Below are 14,717 nucleotides of genomic sequence, written 5' to 3' on the forward strand. Positions count from 1 at the left end.
TTAGGCCAAATGACATAAAAGTATATCGAAACTTAAAAGTTACAAGCGCACCAATCATGGAAGGGAGAAGATTATAATCAATCTACGTCATGTCAGCTGAGACAACTTATGTTGAGAAAACTCGAAGTAATGAAACAACTGATCTATGGCACGCACGTCTTGGGCATGCAACAGTCAAAATTAAAAGGTCTTTCCAAGCTTGAGACTAGATGAGACATTATATGTGTTGGATGTCGATATGGGATAGCACATCAACTTCCCTATGGAGAATCAAAGTATCAAGCGAAGGAGCCATTGGAGCTAGTACACTCAGACGTGTTTGGACCAGTGAAGCATCCTCCATCAGCGGTTACCGTTACGTTGGTAACATTCATTGATGACTTCTCAAGGTACGTATGGATTTACTTCATAAAAGAGAAATCTGAAGTATTTGAGAAGTTTAAGGAGTTCCAATATACTTTGGAGAATGATATTAGAAGAAAAATCAAATGTCTCCGTATGAACAATAAGGGAGAATACATGTCACGAGAGTTCAATGATTATCTTAAAGAGAAGATGATAAGACGACAGTTAACTTGCCCAAATACGCCATAACAAAATGGAGTGGTTGAAAGAAAAAATAGACATTTGGCAGAGATATGCAGAAGTATGCTACATAGTATGAATGTAACATCAAGGTTTTGGGCAGAATGTATGAAGATTGTTGTCCACATCACCAACAGGCTGCCGTAGGCAAGATTGAGATTCATCTCACCATTTGAGAAACTTAAAAAGATGATTCCTACCGTAATCTACTTTCGAGTTTTTGATTGTGTGTGCTATGTGTTCGTGCCAGATCATCTCCGCAACAAGTTTGATAAGAAAGTTGTTTGTTGCATCTTTGTTGGATACGACGAACAAAGAAAAGGATGAAAATGTTGTGACCCTACCACAAATTGAACATATGTGTCAAGAAATGTGGTATTTGACGAAGCGTCATCTTGGTGGTCCAAAGAAGTCTCCTTGCCAGACTCAATAGCTCTTGAGTAAAAGCTGCAAGATAAGCTCAACGAAATAGAATAAGGGAACAAGATCAAATCTAACCAGGAGGTACCTCCACAAAAGGAAAAGAAAAGCTTATGGCAAACTGGAGCTTGTGAAACACCAGATGAGTTGCAAGAAGAAGTCAAAGAAGAGTCACAATCGCAACTGAGGAGGTCTACACGATTGAAGCGTCCAAACACCAAGTACATAGATGCAGCATTAACCGAGGTGGTTAACATCAAAGAGGCTACTACCTTTGAAGAAGCTTTAAAGAGTAGGAATCGGAATAATCCGACGAAGGTGGAGATCCTCAAAGGGCATGGACGTCACGATGTTTGCAAGTTTCAGGAATCTCTCACAACAGACTCAAAGAAAAAATTAAGTTGGTGTTGAGGGGGAGTGTTAAGAATTCATCACCAACTTAATTATTTACTTAAGATAAATCAAGAAATATCTAGAATATTCCGGAGTTGTTGAGAATTGAAGGAAGATCTCTAAAATGAGTATTCTAGAGAGAATAGTCTAGAAATATTCTAGAAAAGGTAATTCTAGAAAAAGATAGCTAGGAATATTCTAGAATAGAGTAGTATGTATCTCTCTAGATTCTTCCATCACCTCCTATAAATAAAGGTGGTCCATTTGAGTTGTAAGCAACAAAGCAAGACAAAACCAAGAAAGAAAGCAAGAGAGCAAACAAGTGTGTGCTCAAGTAAAGAGTGTTGTTGAAGCAAGCAACAAGTGTGATCAAGATTGTAAGACCGAAGCGGGTCCTTACTTTGATATAATAAAATTCAAGTTGTGAGAAATCGATAGTACCCATCGTCTTCACCAACAATTTCCAACACATTTATCTAACTATATTAGGTTCACCATTACTACCCTCCACCATGCATCTATCTTGTCAACCACAACCATTAACTACCTACACTACCCATCATCCCTTTATATATATATATATATATAGACCATATTTGTTGTACAACCATCACTAGTGCTAAATTCACCATAAAATCACCTACACCAACAACTACTTGACCAACATTCATGATCATCAACCACCTCTTTCGTCCGACACCAATGCTCAACTATGACGGTAGGGATGACAATGGGGCGGCACAGGGTGGGTTTAAGGCTATGCAGGGCGGGACAAGTTTAAGGTTATGCGGGAGGGGGAGGGGATGTGGGGCGGATTGAAGTGAATTTTTTTAAAACTAATGTGGGGTGAGCGGGTTACGGGTATATGTGATTTTATATGAGTTCAAACTTAACTTTTAACTTTTTACATGTTATAAGAGTGATAAAACATTATTTTTTAAGATAATCTGTGTAAAGATACTAAAATATTCAAGATAGTAAATGAAAATGATTCAATTAAAAAAAATCATTTTGTTACATGTTTTCAATTGACCTCTAAAAAATAAATTTTTAAGTCATTTTCTATTAAATTAATAAAACTTAACAAAAAATGAATTTATTTTTATGAATTTTTTTTTTAGTATCAAACTTAACTAGAAAAAGAAAATATTTAAAAAATTATGCGGGGTGGATTCATGTGGGGCAGATTGAAAATGAAAAAAATTGTTATGCGGGGCAAGGCGGATTAATTTTTTTGCGAATTAAGCTAAACTCACCCTGCCCCACCCCGCACCGCCCCATTGTCATCCCTACAGGCTACATGACAGACATTATCGCATAACCACCACACCAACCACCAATGACCACGTTAAAATCATCAACACAATAACCACCACCTTAAAATCATATCCACTATTAATTTTTAAAGCATGTTTCATCTAACAAAAAAGTTTTTATAAAAAGAATTTAAACAAAAAAAATTCTCTAATATTTTGTGATCGTTTTACTTATATTTGATATTTATAATTCAAGAGATTCAAATATATTAATCTTAAAATTGACCAAATTACCCTTTCACCCAACCATAGTCCAAATCTCCTTAACCCAACTTTCCATTTTTAAACTATAGTTAGCCCATAATTCCAACTATAAATTAAACAAATACTTTTATTTTTTTGGTCTCCATACAGCTCATTCCACTACTTCCTTTTTATTGCAAATCTTAGATCTCCCACAACCCTTTTTTTCTCTCATAAATCAAAACAACAAATTTTTTTCTATTGAATAATAAAAAGGGTTTAGAAAACCTAAAAGAAGGTCAAGAATTGACAACTTATACCTTGTCCTTCCAATAAGGTATTTTTACTGGTAAATCTTTTTCTCTTTTCCCAATTTCATTATTTCTATTATATAGAAATGTGAAGACGACCGGACGACCAATGGCAAATTAGCAATTATGTTATTATGCAAGGGTAAAATGGTAACTATGCATGATTGATATTTTAACAAAGTAAGTTCCTTTTCCTTTCCCTTCCAGATCGTTCCAGATCTCTCTCCAATACTTCCAGATTATGATTAACAATTGCTATTTGCTTAGGAGAGAGATCTAAGAGCCAAAAAAGAACAATGAAAAAACTTCCTTGCATCTCTTCATCATATCTCTTCTTCCCGACTTCTCCTAAAGCTTGGGTTACGAGCTAAATTAACTATACAGTTCGAGATTTGAGGAAGATGACCTAAAAACTTCCTCTCTTTTTCAAATTAGAAACATTGGTTGTTGCTAAAACAGAATAGCCTTCAGTTTGGGGAATCTCAGTAGCTCCCATCCAAGGTTCAATTCTCCACCCACATTGTAATTTAATCCCCATTTTTCCTACCCCGATTTTGAGAAAAAAGAAAAAAAAAAGAATAGCCTTCAATTCTTTCTATTCACTTTCAATAATATTTTTGCAGAGAAGCGTATGCATTCGATACAGTTCTTTTACTATTTTCAGCTTTCTTAACAGTTGCTTTTTGATCTCTTTGTAGGTGCTGATGTTTCAACAAACACTTAGAGCTTGTAATCTTTATGATTGTGAACCTGAAAGTGTATATGATTAAATCTAGGTATATACTATCATATTTTCCGGAAAGCAGTAGCAAGTTACTTTTTTTTTCATTGTTCCTTTTTGGATTTTTTCTTTGTTCTTCTTATGATATTTATATGTTATATATTCAAATTTTCATTTAGATGGTGACTTTTGATGAAATAATTTTTTTTTTGATGAAAAGATGATGGTGACTTAGAATTATATGCTTGCGAAACTTTGAGGATAGGAAGTTTTATTCTACTTTTGGATTTGAGTTGCTCATATGAACTTCCACAGAAGCTATCGCATTTATCACTAGGTTTTAGAGGGTGACTCCAGCCCCACCTCTATTTAGATATTGCAATTTCATTAATGAAAAATCATATGTATAGGACCAACAGGGCCAGTGGCTATGACTAAAATATATTTTAGAAGTTCACAGAGGTGTATTTAGTATTTACAATTTAGGTTATTTAGGCTTTAAACAATTGTTTAAATATGTCAGAGATGAAGTCATATTTGAGAAATATGTCATAAGCTATTTCCAATTATTCTATTATCCATTGTTTTGACTCTTGGAAAGCAATAAGAATAAGATTAAAGGAAGTAAGCACTAAAGTATTGAATAGAAAAACATAGTTATAAGATGTGGCATAGTTTTTTTCCTAAAGAATAATTGTCCGCCACAATTATAGATGGATAGCTTAAGTTGTATGGAATAAGAATGTCATCTATTGTACCTTATGTTTTCAAACACAATTGGCATGTAGGAGAAAGTCTTACCATATGACCTAATCGAATAAATTACTATCTAATATTTGCAGTATTTTTCTTAATCTATGAGGGTAAAAGTTGCCTTGTTATTTGGGACCAAGGGATTGTTTGTTCTTCACTAAATTAGTTGATCTATAAAAAGAGTACCTATGATGAAACAACAATCAGTTTATTTTTTTAAAAAATGACTGGTGAATGTCAAAAGAATCCCATGTTCTAGGGGTTTGGTTCAACAGTAAATGTTGTGCTATGTGGAACGCGAAAATGTGTTAGGTGTACATCGCACGTTTGAAGTTTGGGTGTTATATCAAATTTTGTATTTAAGTGAATAACAACATTGTGATAAATCCATTATCTCAGTAGTTTCTCGGTCATTAAAAATATTTGACTAGAGAATCCACAAGATCATGCTATTAGGATAATGTTCCAATTTCAGCTTCCAATTTCATTTTTAGAGGTTCAAACATTAGAGTCTCGAAATGACTACCGACAGACAACTTCTCGACGTAGTTGATACTAATTTACTTTCTAAGATACACTTATTTAACTATATGAATAAATTTGAGGGTCAGATAAATACACTTGATAACAGTTTGATAGTGATTTTCTAAGAATGCAAAGGTGATTAGTTTGCCTATGTTGAACATTCATAGTTCATGCATTACGATATTGGTACAATTTCTTATCCTAACTTTTTATTTCTCTCTTTTACTTTCCTATGGTTGTATAGAGGTGATAAATGATTTTAAGATCCATGGGTATTTATGCTTGTCATGTCTCATAATCCAAGACTACGTTGCTCGGACTCTTTAAAAATGTCAAGAGGTCAAGAGGTGCGTGTCGGATTCGCTAAAAGTAGTGCATTTTTGAAGAATTCGACACGAGTGCAGCATCGAAAGTGAAAAGTCCGCAACTTAGATCAGGAATGAATGACGGAAGTTATATATATATATATAACTAAAAATTGCTTATTGACTTTCATATGTTATGTATGCAAGTTTTGATAAAGTCACTGCTTGTTTTGTACCAGCAAGAAAAACAAATATTATAAGACTCTGAATTAACGATCTAGACTAAGTTTTTGCTTCTTTTTTTCATTTAACACATTTCACTGCCACGTTTTAATCATATTGTTAGTTGGTCTTATTTATTTTTTACATGTGTAAAAATTTGTAGTTTTCATGATTCATTTTTCTTGATATTAGGCTCGAACAAGCAGAACAAAATCGCTAAGAAAATCTCGAGTACATTTAGTTGTCAAGCATCATTGCTGAAGAACTTATAGAATGTCACCTAATATCTGAAAAATTCTCAGATATATTGCTTTTTTTTCCTGAAATTTTTCAATAGGGAAGCACCATTCTTCAGGCGATATGGTAATACCCTTATCTACGAGCAACAATATCTATAAATGCATAACAATTTTTCAGATGCTTCTCCTACAAAGTGATCAGTTGAGTATAGTTCGAAGAACTGCAATCAGCCATACTACAAATACAGTTGGTATAAGCCTCTCGACGATGCATTCCAAAGTAACTTAGTAAGAAATCCTTCTCCATTACTCTTTATGAGTTTAGTTGAACACATATTTTTTATTTAAGTCAAACAAGTAACTGATAGTATTCCTACTTATTTTTGAATATGTAGCCAAGTTTAAAAGCTAAGCTTATATATGTCATGTACAGGTAGGTAGTGGTAGAAACTCAAGGAGTTAATGTTACTGAACTTTTGATTTTTTTAAATGTATACCCTTTAACGCTATGGCCCTGAATTTTATAATTAGAATGGTAAATGGAGTAGATCGCTGCTTGAAAGTTGTTATTGAATGAATTTACTATTACTAAATATACTTTTTATGTCAAATGATAATTTGTTTCTCCATGTCTGATAGTTCTAAGAATCGACCGAACAATGTTTTGAACCCTAGCAAAGAACAAGGTTAACATTTAAACATATATTGTCATTTTTTTAATTCAATTTTTTTTTTATTTTGTTCTTTTGCTTAGATTTTATAGTTGTGTTTGTTTTTTTTAAAGAGAATTTTCATGCAATTTAAGGTTGCACGATAGAGATCAATGGTAACTCAGAGTAGGTTTATCTCTATTGAATAAATTTTATGATTATTATTCATCTTCATTTCTGGTACTGTAGCTAAACTTACTGAAATACATATCTTGCATTTTGATATTACAAAATTAGGAAGGAAACTTATCAGTGAAAAATTATTGAAAAAGCTGCCTAAAGTATCAGCATTTCCTAATGGATTAGCAGCATACTGCAATGATGCATACTCTTTAACTCGATTGGATGTACCTCCTTTATGGGACTTGGCTAATCTAGAGTCCTTATTTTAATTGATCCGCCAGTATTGCTTTATGTTACACTACTACATGTTATTGCGATAAATAATGAGGGTTTTTTCAGAGGTCAGCTATATGACATCAATTAAGTTGATATTTTTCTTTTCTATAAATATAAATCGTCAAGAACACAGAGATTTTAGAAAATAAAAATGCATTGAATAAAAGTAGGCTTAATATCTATTCTTATGGTTTCAATAAAATAGATTTAATCTAAAGTGCCATATTGTGATTGGTCAAGCTAATCTATAGTTTGCAGTGTCTAAACTTTCATGCTTATTGTATTCTGAGGTTTTTCTTTTAGATTTTTGTTTTTTTATTTATTTTTTTCTTGAGACATTTTACCTACGCATCATTTGAATGTTCTTCCTCTTATTGCACAACTTTAAATTTGAGAACTTCACAACTCCTTCCTCGTGGCCAAATTCATCACCTTCTTGCCCTGTTATTTAGTTATTCAAGCTTTTTGATGAACTTTGTGTAGATTTTCTGGTATTAGATATTTGTATGGTTCTTCTATTACTTTTTTGAGGTATCAGGTAAAGTTTTAATCAATAATCTTACATGCTTTCAGGATTTTGTTGTGGATACCTTGACAAAATTAGTTAAAGGAACAATTATTTTTATTGTAGTTATATATATTTAAAGAGGACCCTAACGACTATCCTGTTGTTAAATTCTTTAACAATAACAATACCAAGGTGACATTTCCATAATCTATTCACATTATATTTTCTACTTTGATTATGATCATCTTGTCGCTATCTGAATCTTCATCTGCTCACCAATTCAATTTTTTTTGTTATAATGTTTCTACATTAGAAGCTAAGATGTAAGATGTGTATCAAAATTTTCTCTTCTTGTTATTTTCTTTTATTTTTAGACATTCACCTTGGATTACATTAATATACTTGAATGTTGTCACTACTATTGATCTTATGAACCTAAGGAGCAAGTACTTAGATCCTTTCAGATTTTAAGGATAATACTGAAATTGAATTGAAAGTGCACAATACACCTGATCTGAGATTCACCCATGAAGACTACGAAAAATATTGCAAATTGTCATGGTACTGAAATTTTGTGAACAGGTAGCTTCATGCCTATATAACGGTTCCTTAAAAGTTACTATACGTTTCAAACCCATCAATTTGAATAGTAAATCATTTTTGATGATACGTATTATTTATTGATGATTCGAAACAAAGTTTCAAGTGGCTATGTACTGAACTAACAATGTTGTCTTTATCCCTGCTTTATTTTTTCAGTAGACAAGTTTTAATAAATTTAGTTTGAGATATATTTTGAGCATGTTATTTGATTAATTATATTATTTTCTTGAAAATACAAGTGGTGAATTGACCTAGATATGTTTTCCAGTGATTGTGTGTTGAACTGTTTATCAATTTTTTGCATTTATTCATATTGTGCAGTTTGAATAAGACGCAGCGGTTGAAATAAAGCTAGAGTTGTATCCGGTCAGCAATCTATATTGTTTGTTTACTTTTTCTTATCAATCAAATGTTGTAAAAAAATTAGTTTCTTATTTTAGTTAAACTTTCAACAAACAGGAAAGGGCTATGGACATTCCTCCATATCTGAGGCACTTTTATAGTATCTTTGTAAATATAAATTTACATTCCTTACAACTTTGTAATACAAATAATTAATTTCAATTCGTCGGGCCCGTGCTTAGCACGGACATATTATATCTAGTCTATTAATAAAACTCTTTCTGTTCAAAAAATTGTAACACCCTTTCACCTATTAGGTCTTTAATTACTTGGGGTCCAAATTTTTTCTTTTAGTACCAAATATTATGTTGTCCCCCAATAATCTTCGGGCGGAAGGAAAGTGTTGACTATGATTTGATCGAATTCAATAATTTTAATCAAACCCTAGGTAAAAGCTATTTTATTTATTGAATATGTACGGATTATTAATTTCAAACTCAATAACAAGATTAAAATTTTGAAAACCCACTAGTAATATCATCTTTTTGGATTGTTACAACATCTAAATAAATGATTTGAAATTTTATTTTTTAGAGAAACCCTTTTCATATACTATGTGAAAAGTTACAATCTTTTTTGTGTGTGCTTGTATGTTTTTTTTTTTCTGTGTTTGTGTATAGGTTTTGAATTTCCATGTCAATGGCAGGATTGTTGGAGAAAATTGATGGGTGGGGTCTGAAAATCTTGAGAACACCCGAAAAAAAGTATCGAAAGAGAAGGCTTGCTTTAATCCTCTGGGTGGGGGTGGGTTTGAAGATCTTTTGAAGATTGTAAAAGATAATTGTAACTTGAAATTGTTAATAGAAAAATTGGGCTACATTGAGTATTATGATACATTGTTAAGAGAGATTTGTCGGGTTTCGATGATGGAAAGAATGCAAGAACTGTATGATTCAACGGATATAATGAGTAGTGGCAATCCTCTTTGATTGATCATATTGAGTGTACTGTGCTTAGAGTGAAGGGAGAAAGTGTGATTGGCTTTTGGGTGGGGTTCATATGGAGGTTGAGATGGATTTGAGGGAGATTTTAATGAAAATTTCAGATGAAAAGAACGAAGATAAGGAATATGCGAATGTTGATTTGAAGAAAAGTGAGTTTGATACTGCAGCTGATGAACGGTTGTTTAATGGTATCGAGGCTGATGATTTTGTTTTCAGTAATAGACAGTCAGTGAAGTTTGATGGAAAGATAAGTGTGGACCTCAATGAATGTATTGTTAAGGATGTTGATGACACGAGCAATGTTGGTCACGATGACAAGCGTTTTGAGTTTGTCAGTGGGGCGAAAAGTGATGACTGTGGCACAGTGGATATTGGGCTAATGAAGTCGAGTATTGTTAGGGAAGATGAGAACAATAGGAAGAGGAAACGAGAGTCTTACACGGACTTGCTGAGGTGGGTTACTAATGTTGCGAGAGATCCTTGTGATCCTGCCATTGAGTCTTTGCCAGAAAGGTCTAAGTGGAAGTTTTATGGGAATGATGTACACTGGAAGCAGGTTCTGCTGCTGCGAGATGAAATGCTTTTGAAAAAATGTGCAGATACAAGTGCTCAAAGCTCGATATGGCAGGTACTTTACTTCCCCCCTTACTTTTGGGTTTTGAATATTTAACTGTTGATGCATCATTATAACATATCTCCATTTGTACTTGTTAATTCTTTCTCATTGTCGTAGCATTTGCTTTCAAATATCAGAAGGCTGTATTAAACTACTTTCTAATTTTTGATGGTTTTTAGAGTTTAATTTTTCCATGAAAAAAACATGTTGGAAGTGCCAAATTGAAGATAACAGAGAAGAGCAGTGCTTGGATCCTGCTCTTCTTATATACCAAAAATGATCAAATGTTAATAATCCTGAAAGGGTGAATGACAAAAATAAGATAGGTTAACATTACAGCAGGTCGCCAATGTCTGGATCATCTAGGCGCTGATAAAATGTTAATCAAACTCCGTATCCGATCAATGGAAAGCAGTATAGGCAAGTGATATAAAGACGATGCCACAGGATGGGATGTTTTACTTATCATGGGGCAGGGTGTTGGCATCACAAATTTGTTGTCTTCATATTCTTTTAAAATTTGAAAAACAGACTAAAATATAAAGAACTGTAGAAAATACAGTAAAAGATCATATTAAATTTAAAAGATTTATGTTTTCAAAAATCGATTTGGTATTTGCACCCAAGGGTGCGTGGTGGTCAATGAAGTACGATGAGAACCATGAGGTCTCGGGTTCGATTCCCAGCAAAGACAAAAACACAAGGTGATTTCTTCCATCAGTGATAGAGTTACCCGGTTCCGTTGTTGGTGGGAGGTAGTAGTCCACTGTGGAATTTGTCGAGGTGTGTGCAAGCTGGATCGAACACCATGGTTATTAAAAAAAATTGATTTGCTATCTAGGCAAAATAATGAGGTATTGGTCTCATGAAACTTTAACTCCCATGGTCGTTTCTTGGTGTTTATAGATTTCTTTGCCAAGGTGAGTCCCAATTTTACCTTTTAAAATATTGATATAAATGTGGATGGGCTTATAAAGAGAGTTATTATCCAAGAATTGATCTACATTAGAGATGAACTGCTAGTGTTTTCTCTTTGCTCTTTTAATTAAGGCAATTCAGCTAATTTAAGGTTTATCTCTTTTCTAGTTGGTATTTCTTTATCCCTTTCAAGCTGGCCAAGCCAATCTAAGCATTTTCAAGCTTCTTTCAGTTTCCTTGCTGATTTATATTGTGTTAGTTACTGCAAGTTGTTTGTGGTGAATTCAGTAGAATGATAAATGTAAGCCGGCCAAACCAAATAACCAATCTGGAACAAAGCAGCTCAATCAAGCACCCAAGGATGTGACCTAGTGGTCAATGAAGTGGGGGTATGAAGTATTAGTTTCAGATCCCAGCGTATGCAAAAAAATAATTAGGTGATTCTCCTTGTTTGCCTAAGCGTTGACGGCCAAAGTTACTCTGTATTTGTGCTAGTGAGAGATAGTAGGTACCCAACATCTTATCAAATTTGCTGGTTTTCTCCACATTCCCGGAATCTATGTTGATTTGAGTAACATAAGCAACAAGTTTGAAATGAAAAAAGAAGAAGTTGGAGCCGATTTTGAGATGTAGAGTGGAGCTTGTTACTATTTGCTGGAAACTAATGGTTGATAGATTAAAAAAGTTGTTTTATTCTATTTTCTTGTGACATATTTGGAGTATGTGATTCAAGGAGCTAGGGAATAGGTTGACATGTACTCACTCTCTCAATTATTTAATAACTTTGAATTCACAAAACTTGTATATTCAATCAGTCCATTTTATGTGATACAATTCTCTCTTAAGAGTCAGGTAACTGATTTAGAGTTTGAGAAAAGAAAAAAGAAAGATTCAGTGTAGCTTCTGCACGACGCTTCATTAATTAGTTTAAAACTTAAATTGCACCATGTAGCCTATTTTATTTTGAGATGTGGAGTGGAGCTTGTTATTAGTATTAGTTGGAAACTGTAAAGGGCCTTTAAGGCAAAATAAGTGATCTAAAACAGTACTAGGTAAGATAAAAGTTGAATTCTTTTTGGAATGAGTCGTATTTTATATGATAGTGTAAACTAGAAAAGAATAAGGTAAGCAAAAGTGTTCACCTAAATTAGATATTGTGCAATTGTCTCCTTGTTGAAACCATGAAATGTTAGTGGAGATAAGAATGAAGTTATCCACCTAACGAAGTTGATGTTGTGATATGGTTGAATAAGTTAATTCATGTTTTATGGATCTTCATTTTAGTATGTATTTGATGGATCCTGATAAATTTACTGGTTCTTGATTCTCTTCTTTTAATGTGCTTAATGTGGTTTGATTACTTATAGTTGTAAATAAATTGCCCATTCTCTCTGAAAGATATCAGTTGAACCTCAGTTATAGAGAAAAATTTGGTTCCACCTTCTTACCATTTAATTTCTTAGTGCATATCGAGATATGTGGCCAGTGGCCATGAACCATGATATAGTCATATATGCAGATTTGGTTTTTATTTTTCCTTCTAATTTATGATGATAATTGTGAAACAATAGCAAGTTCCATAATTTGGTATGGTATGATTTAAGAGCAAACTGCAGATGCTTAAACGCCAAAAAATTGTATCTATTCTAATTTTTCAACTTTCCATTCTATTATGTTGATAAATCACATGTAAAATTGGAGAATTAATCTGGATAGCGGAATTTCCAAATAGTTCACTCAGTACTATTTGGAATGACCAGACAAAGATTGTGATTTTTGATAACCATATACAGTAGGCCAGGTTCAGCACTTGCAGGCCTTGTATTTCGTGGTTAAGTTGTTTATCTTGATTATGTGTTTGCTCATTTCATCATTTTGGAGCAGGCATAGCCTCTTTTATAATCTCATTGATTCTCTTAAACTTTTGCTGGGCAACTTTAAAGTGTATTCATCGTAAGTTATTGAAACAATTTTACCAAAAATACTGATTTTGTGTAACGTGCTCTGGAGTTGTTACAAATGCACTTCTCAGGTCCAGCTTGTGAAAGAATACAATATATCTCGAGTTTCATGTTTCTTTTGTGACCCTATACATAGAAGGCATTTCCCCTTGGCAAGAGTATTTGTATCACCTTTTCAAGTGAAACTTCACATAGTAACAGAGTTGAAGTTCAGAAAGTCGTCTCATTTGAACCCTTAACTTTTCTGTCAAGCTTGCATTCATATATATAATAGATAGAATCATTTGTGCTGATATTCAAGCTTTATAAAGAATTCGCAATTTACTCTTATCGAAGCTTCGGTTAAATCAGAATTTTTCTTTGCCTTGTAGATAAAACAGAAGATGCATCCATCTATGTATGACGATAATGCTTCTCTTGAGAGAGTGAGATGCAGCAGGCGGGTCCTACTCGCTAAAAATCCATTGAAGAAGACACATTTTTCAGCAGTGTCGTCCTCAAGCTCTCCAAGTGATGAGGATCCAATTGATGGACCTGCTAATTCATCGGAAGAGTCAGGACTTGGCCTTTTGTGGAACCAGCATCGGAAGCAAATACCAGTTGGGCCACAGTTTCAAGCAGATATTCCTGAATGGAGACATGAGAAATGTGAAAGTGACTCGAAATGGTTGGGTACCCAAATATGGCCTCTAGACAAACAAGAACAAAAAAGAATGTTAATTGAAAGAGATCCTATTGGAAAAGGAAGGCAAGATACATGTGGCTGCCAATACCCTTCTTCTTATGAATGCATCAAGTTTCATCTCGCTGAGAAACGAAGGAAGGTTACACTTGAGTTGGGATCAGCCTTTTATCGGTGGAAATTTGACTTTATGGGGGAAGAAGTTGCACGTTCTTGGACAAAACAAGAAGAACAAAAATTCCAGGATATAGTAAAAATGAATCCTTTGTCGACAGACAAGAGCTTTTGGAATGAAATATTCAAGTTCTTTCCTAACAAAAGCAGGGAATCTTTGGTCAGCTACCACTTCAATGTCTTCCTTTTACGGTGTAGAGGTCACCAGAATCGGACTGCTGCAAGTAATATCGACAGTGATGATGATGAACAACAGTACGGACCTAGAACTAATTGTTTCGGAAGAGATGCTGAATTCTCCATCTTTTGTTCCCCGAGGAAAGCACATCCGGATCCAAGATAGTAAGTGAGTGTTTATATACCACGATGTCGTTCAGAAATGTACATTGCAGGTTTTTTATTGTGCTTTTGCTCGTCAAGATTTATATTGGCAAATATTTTTAAAGGGAAGATGCATGATACCATCTGAAAATTTTATATTTTGAGTTGGTGGATTTTTTGGTTACAAGAAGGTCCTTTCTTCTTACCTTTTTCAGTATACACAGTTTACTTTCCGTAGTTTGTCATTGTTCAAAACACTGTGATTAAGAATGCTACTAATATTATGATTTGCTCAAATGGATCTCTACAACCATTGTGCTTTTCCATAGTCTTTGTATTTGGTATAACTGATAAATCAATGAATTGCTTTCATCTACATTATTGTCAGTATGACTTGCTTCATTGTTGTATTTCCTTTTTATGCTTGATTTGATATGTTTTATTTGAGCAAAGGATCTATCGGAAATAATGTTTCTACCTTCACATTGCATGAGTAAGGTTACATG

The 14,717-nt window shown here is 33.6% G+C and overlaps 2 protein-coding genes across 2 annotated transcripts in view; both read left to right on the forward strand.

Moving 5' to 3' along the window:
• Positions 1-14,717, forward strand: part of LOC125838945 (ubiquitin-conjugating enzyme E2-23 kDa-like) — a 119,311-nt gene that overhangs the window by 81,965 nt on the left and 22,629 nt on the right. The window lies entirely within an intron of this gene.
• On the forward strand, positions 9,471-14,233 carry LOC125838926 (AT-rich interactive domain-containing protein 1-like). Its single transcript, XM_049517928.1, has 2 exons — positions 9,471-10,167; positions 13,406-14,233. The coding sequence occupies exons 1-2, from the start codon at positions 9,595-9,597 to the stop codon at positions 14,231-14,233; spliced, it is 1,401 nt and encodes a 466-aa protein (XP_049373885.1). The 5' UTR covers positions 9,471-9,594.

Source organism: Solanum verrucosum, unplaced genomic scaffold, assembly GCF_900185275.1.
Source record: "Solanum verrucosum unplaced genomic scaffold, falcon-dt-bn FXZP01000163.1, whole genome shotgun sequence".
NCBI lineage: Eukaryota > Viridiplantae > Streptophyta > Magnoliopsida > Solanales > Solanaceae > Solanum > Solanum verrucosum.

Coding starts and splice junctions, on each gene's coding strand:
- LOC125838926 (XM_049517928.1), top strand. CDS start 9,595: ATGGAGGTTGAGATGGATTTGAGGGAGATTTTAATGAAAATTTCAGAT. Junction 10,168..13,405: donor CTCAAAGCTCGATATGGCAG/GTACTTTACTTC, acceptor TTTGCCTTGTAG/ATAAAACAGAAGATGCATCC.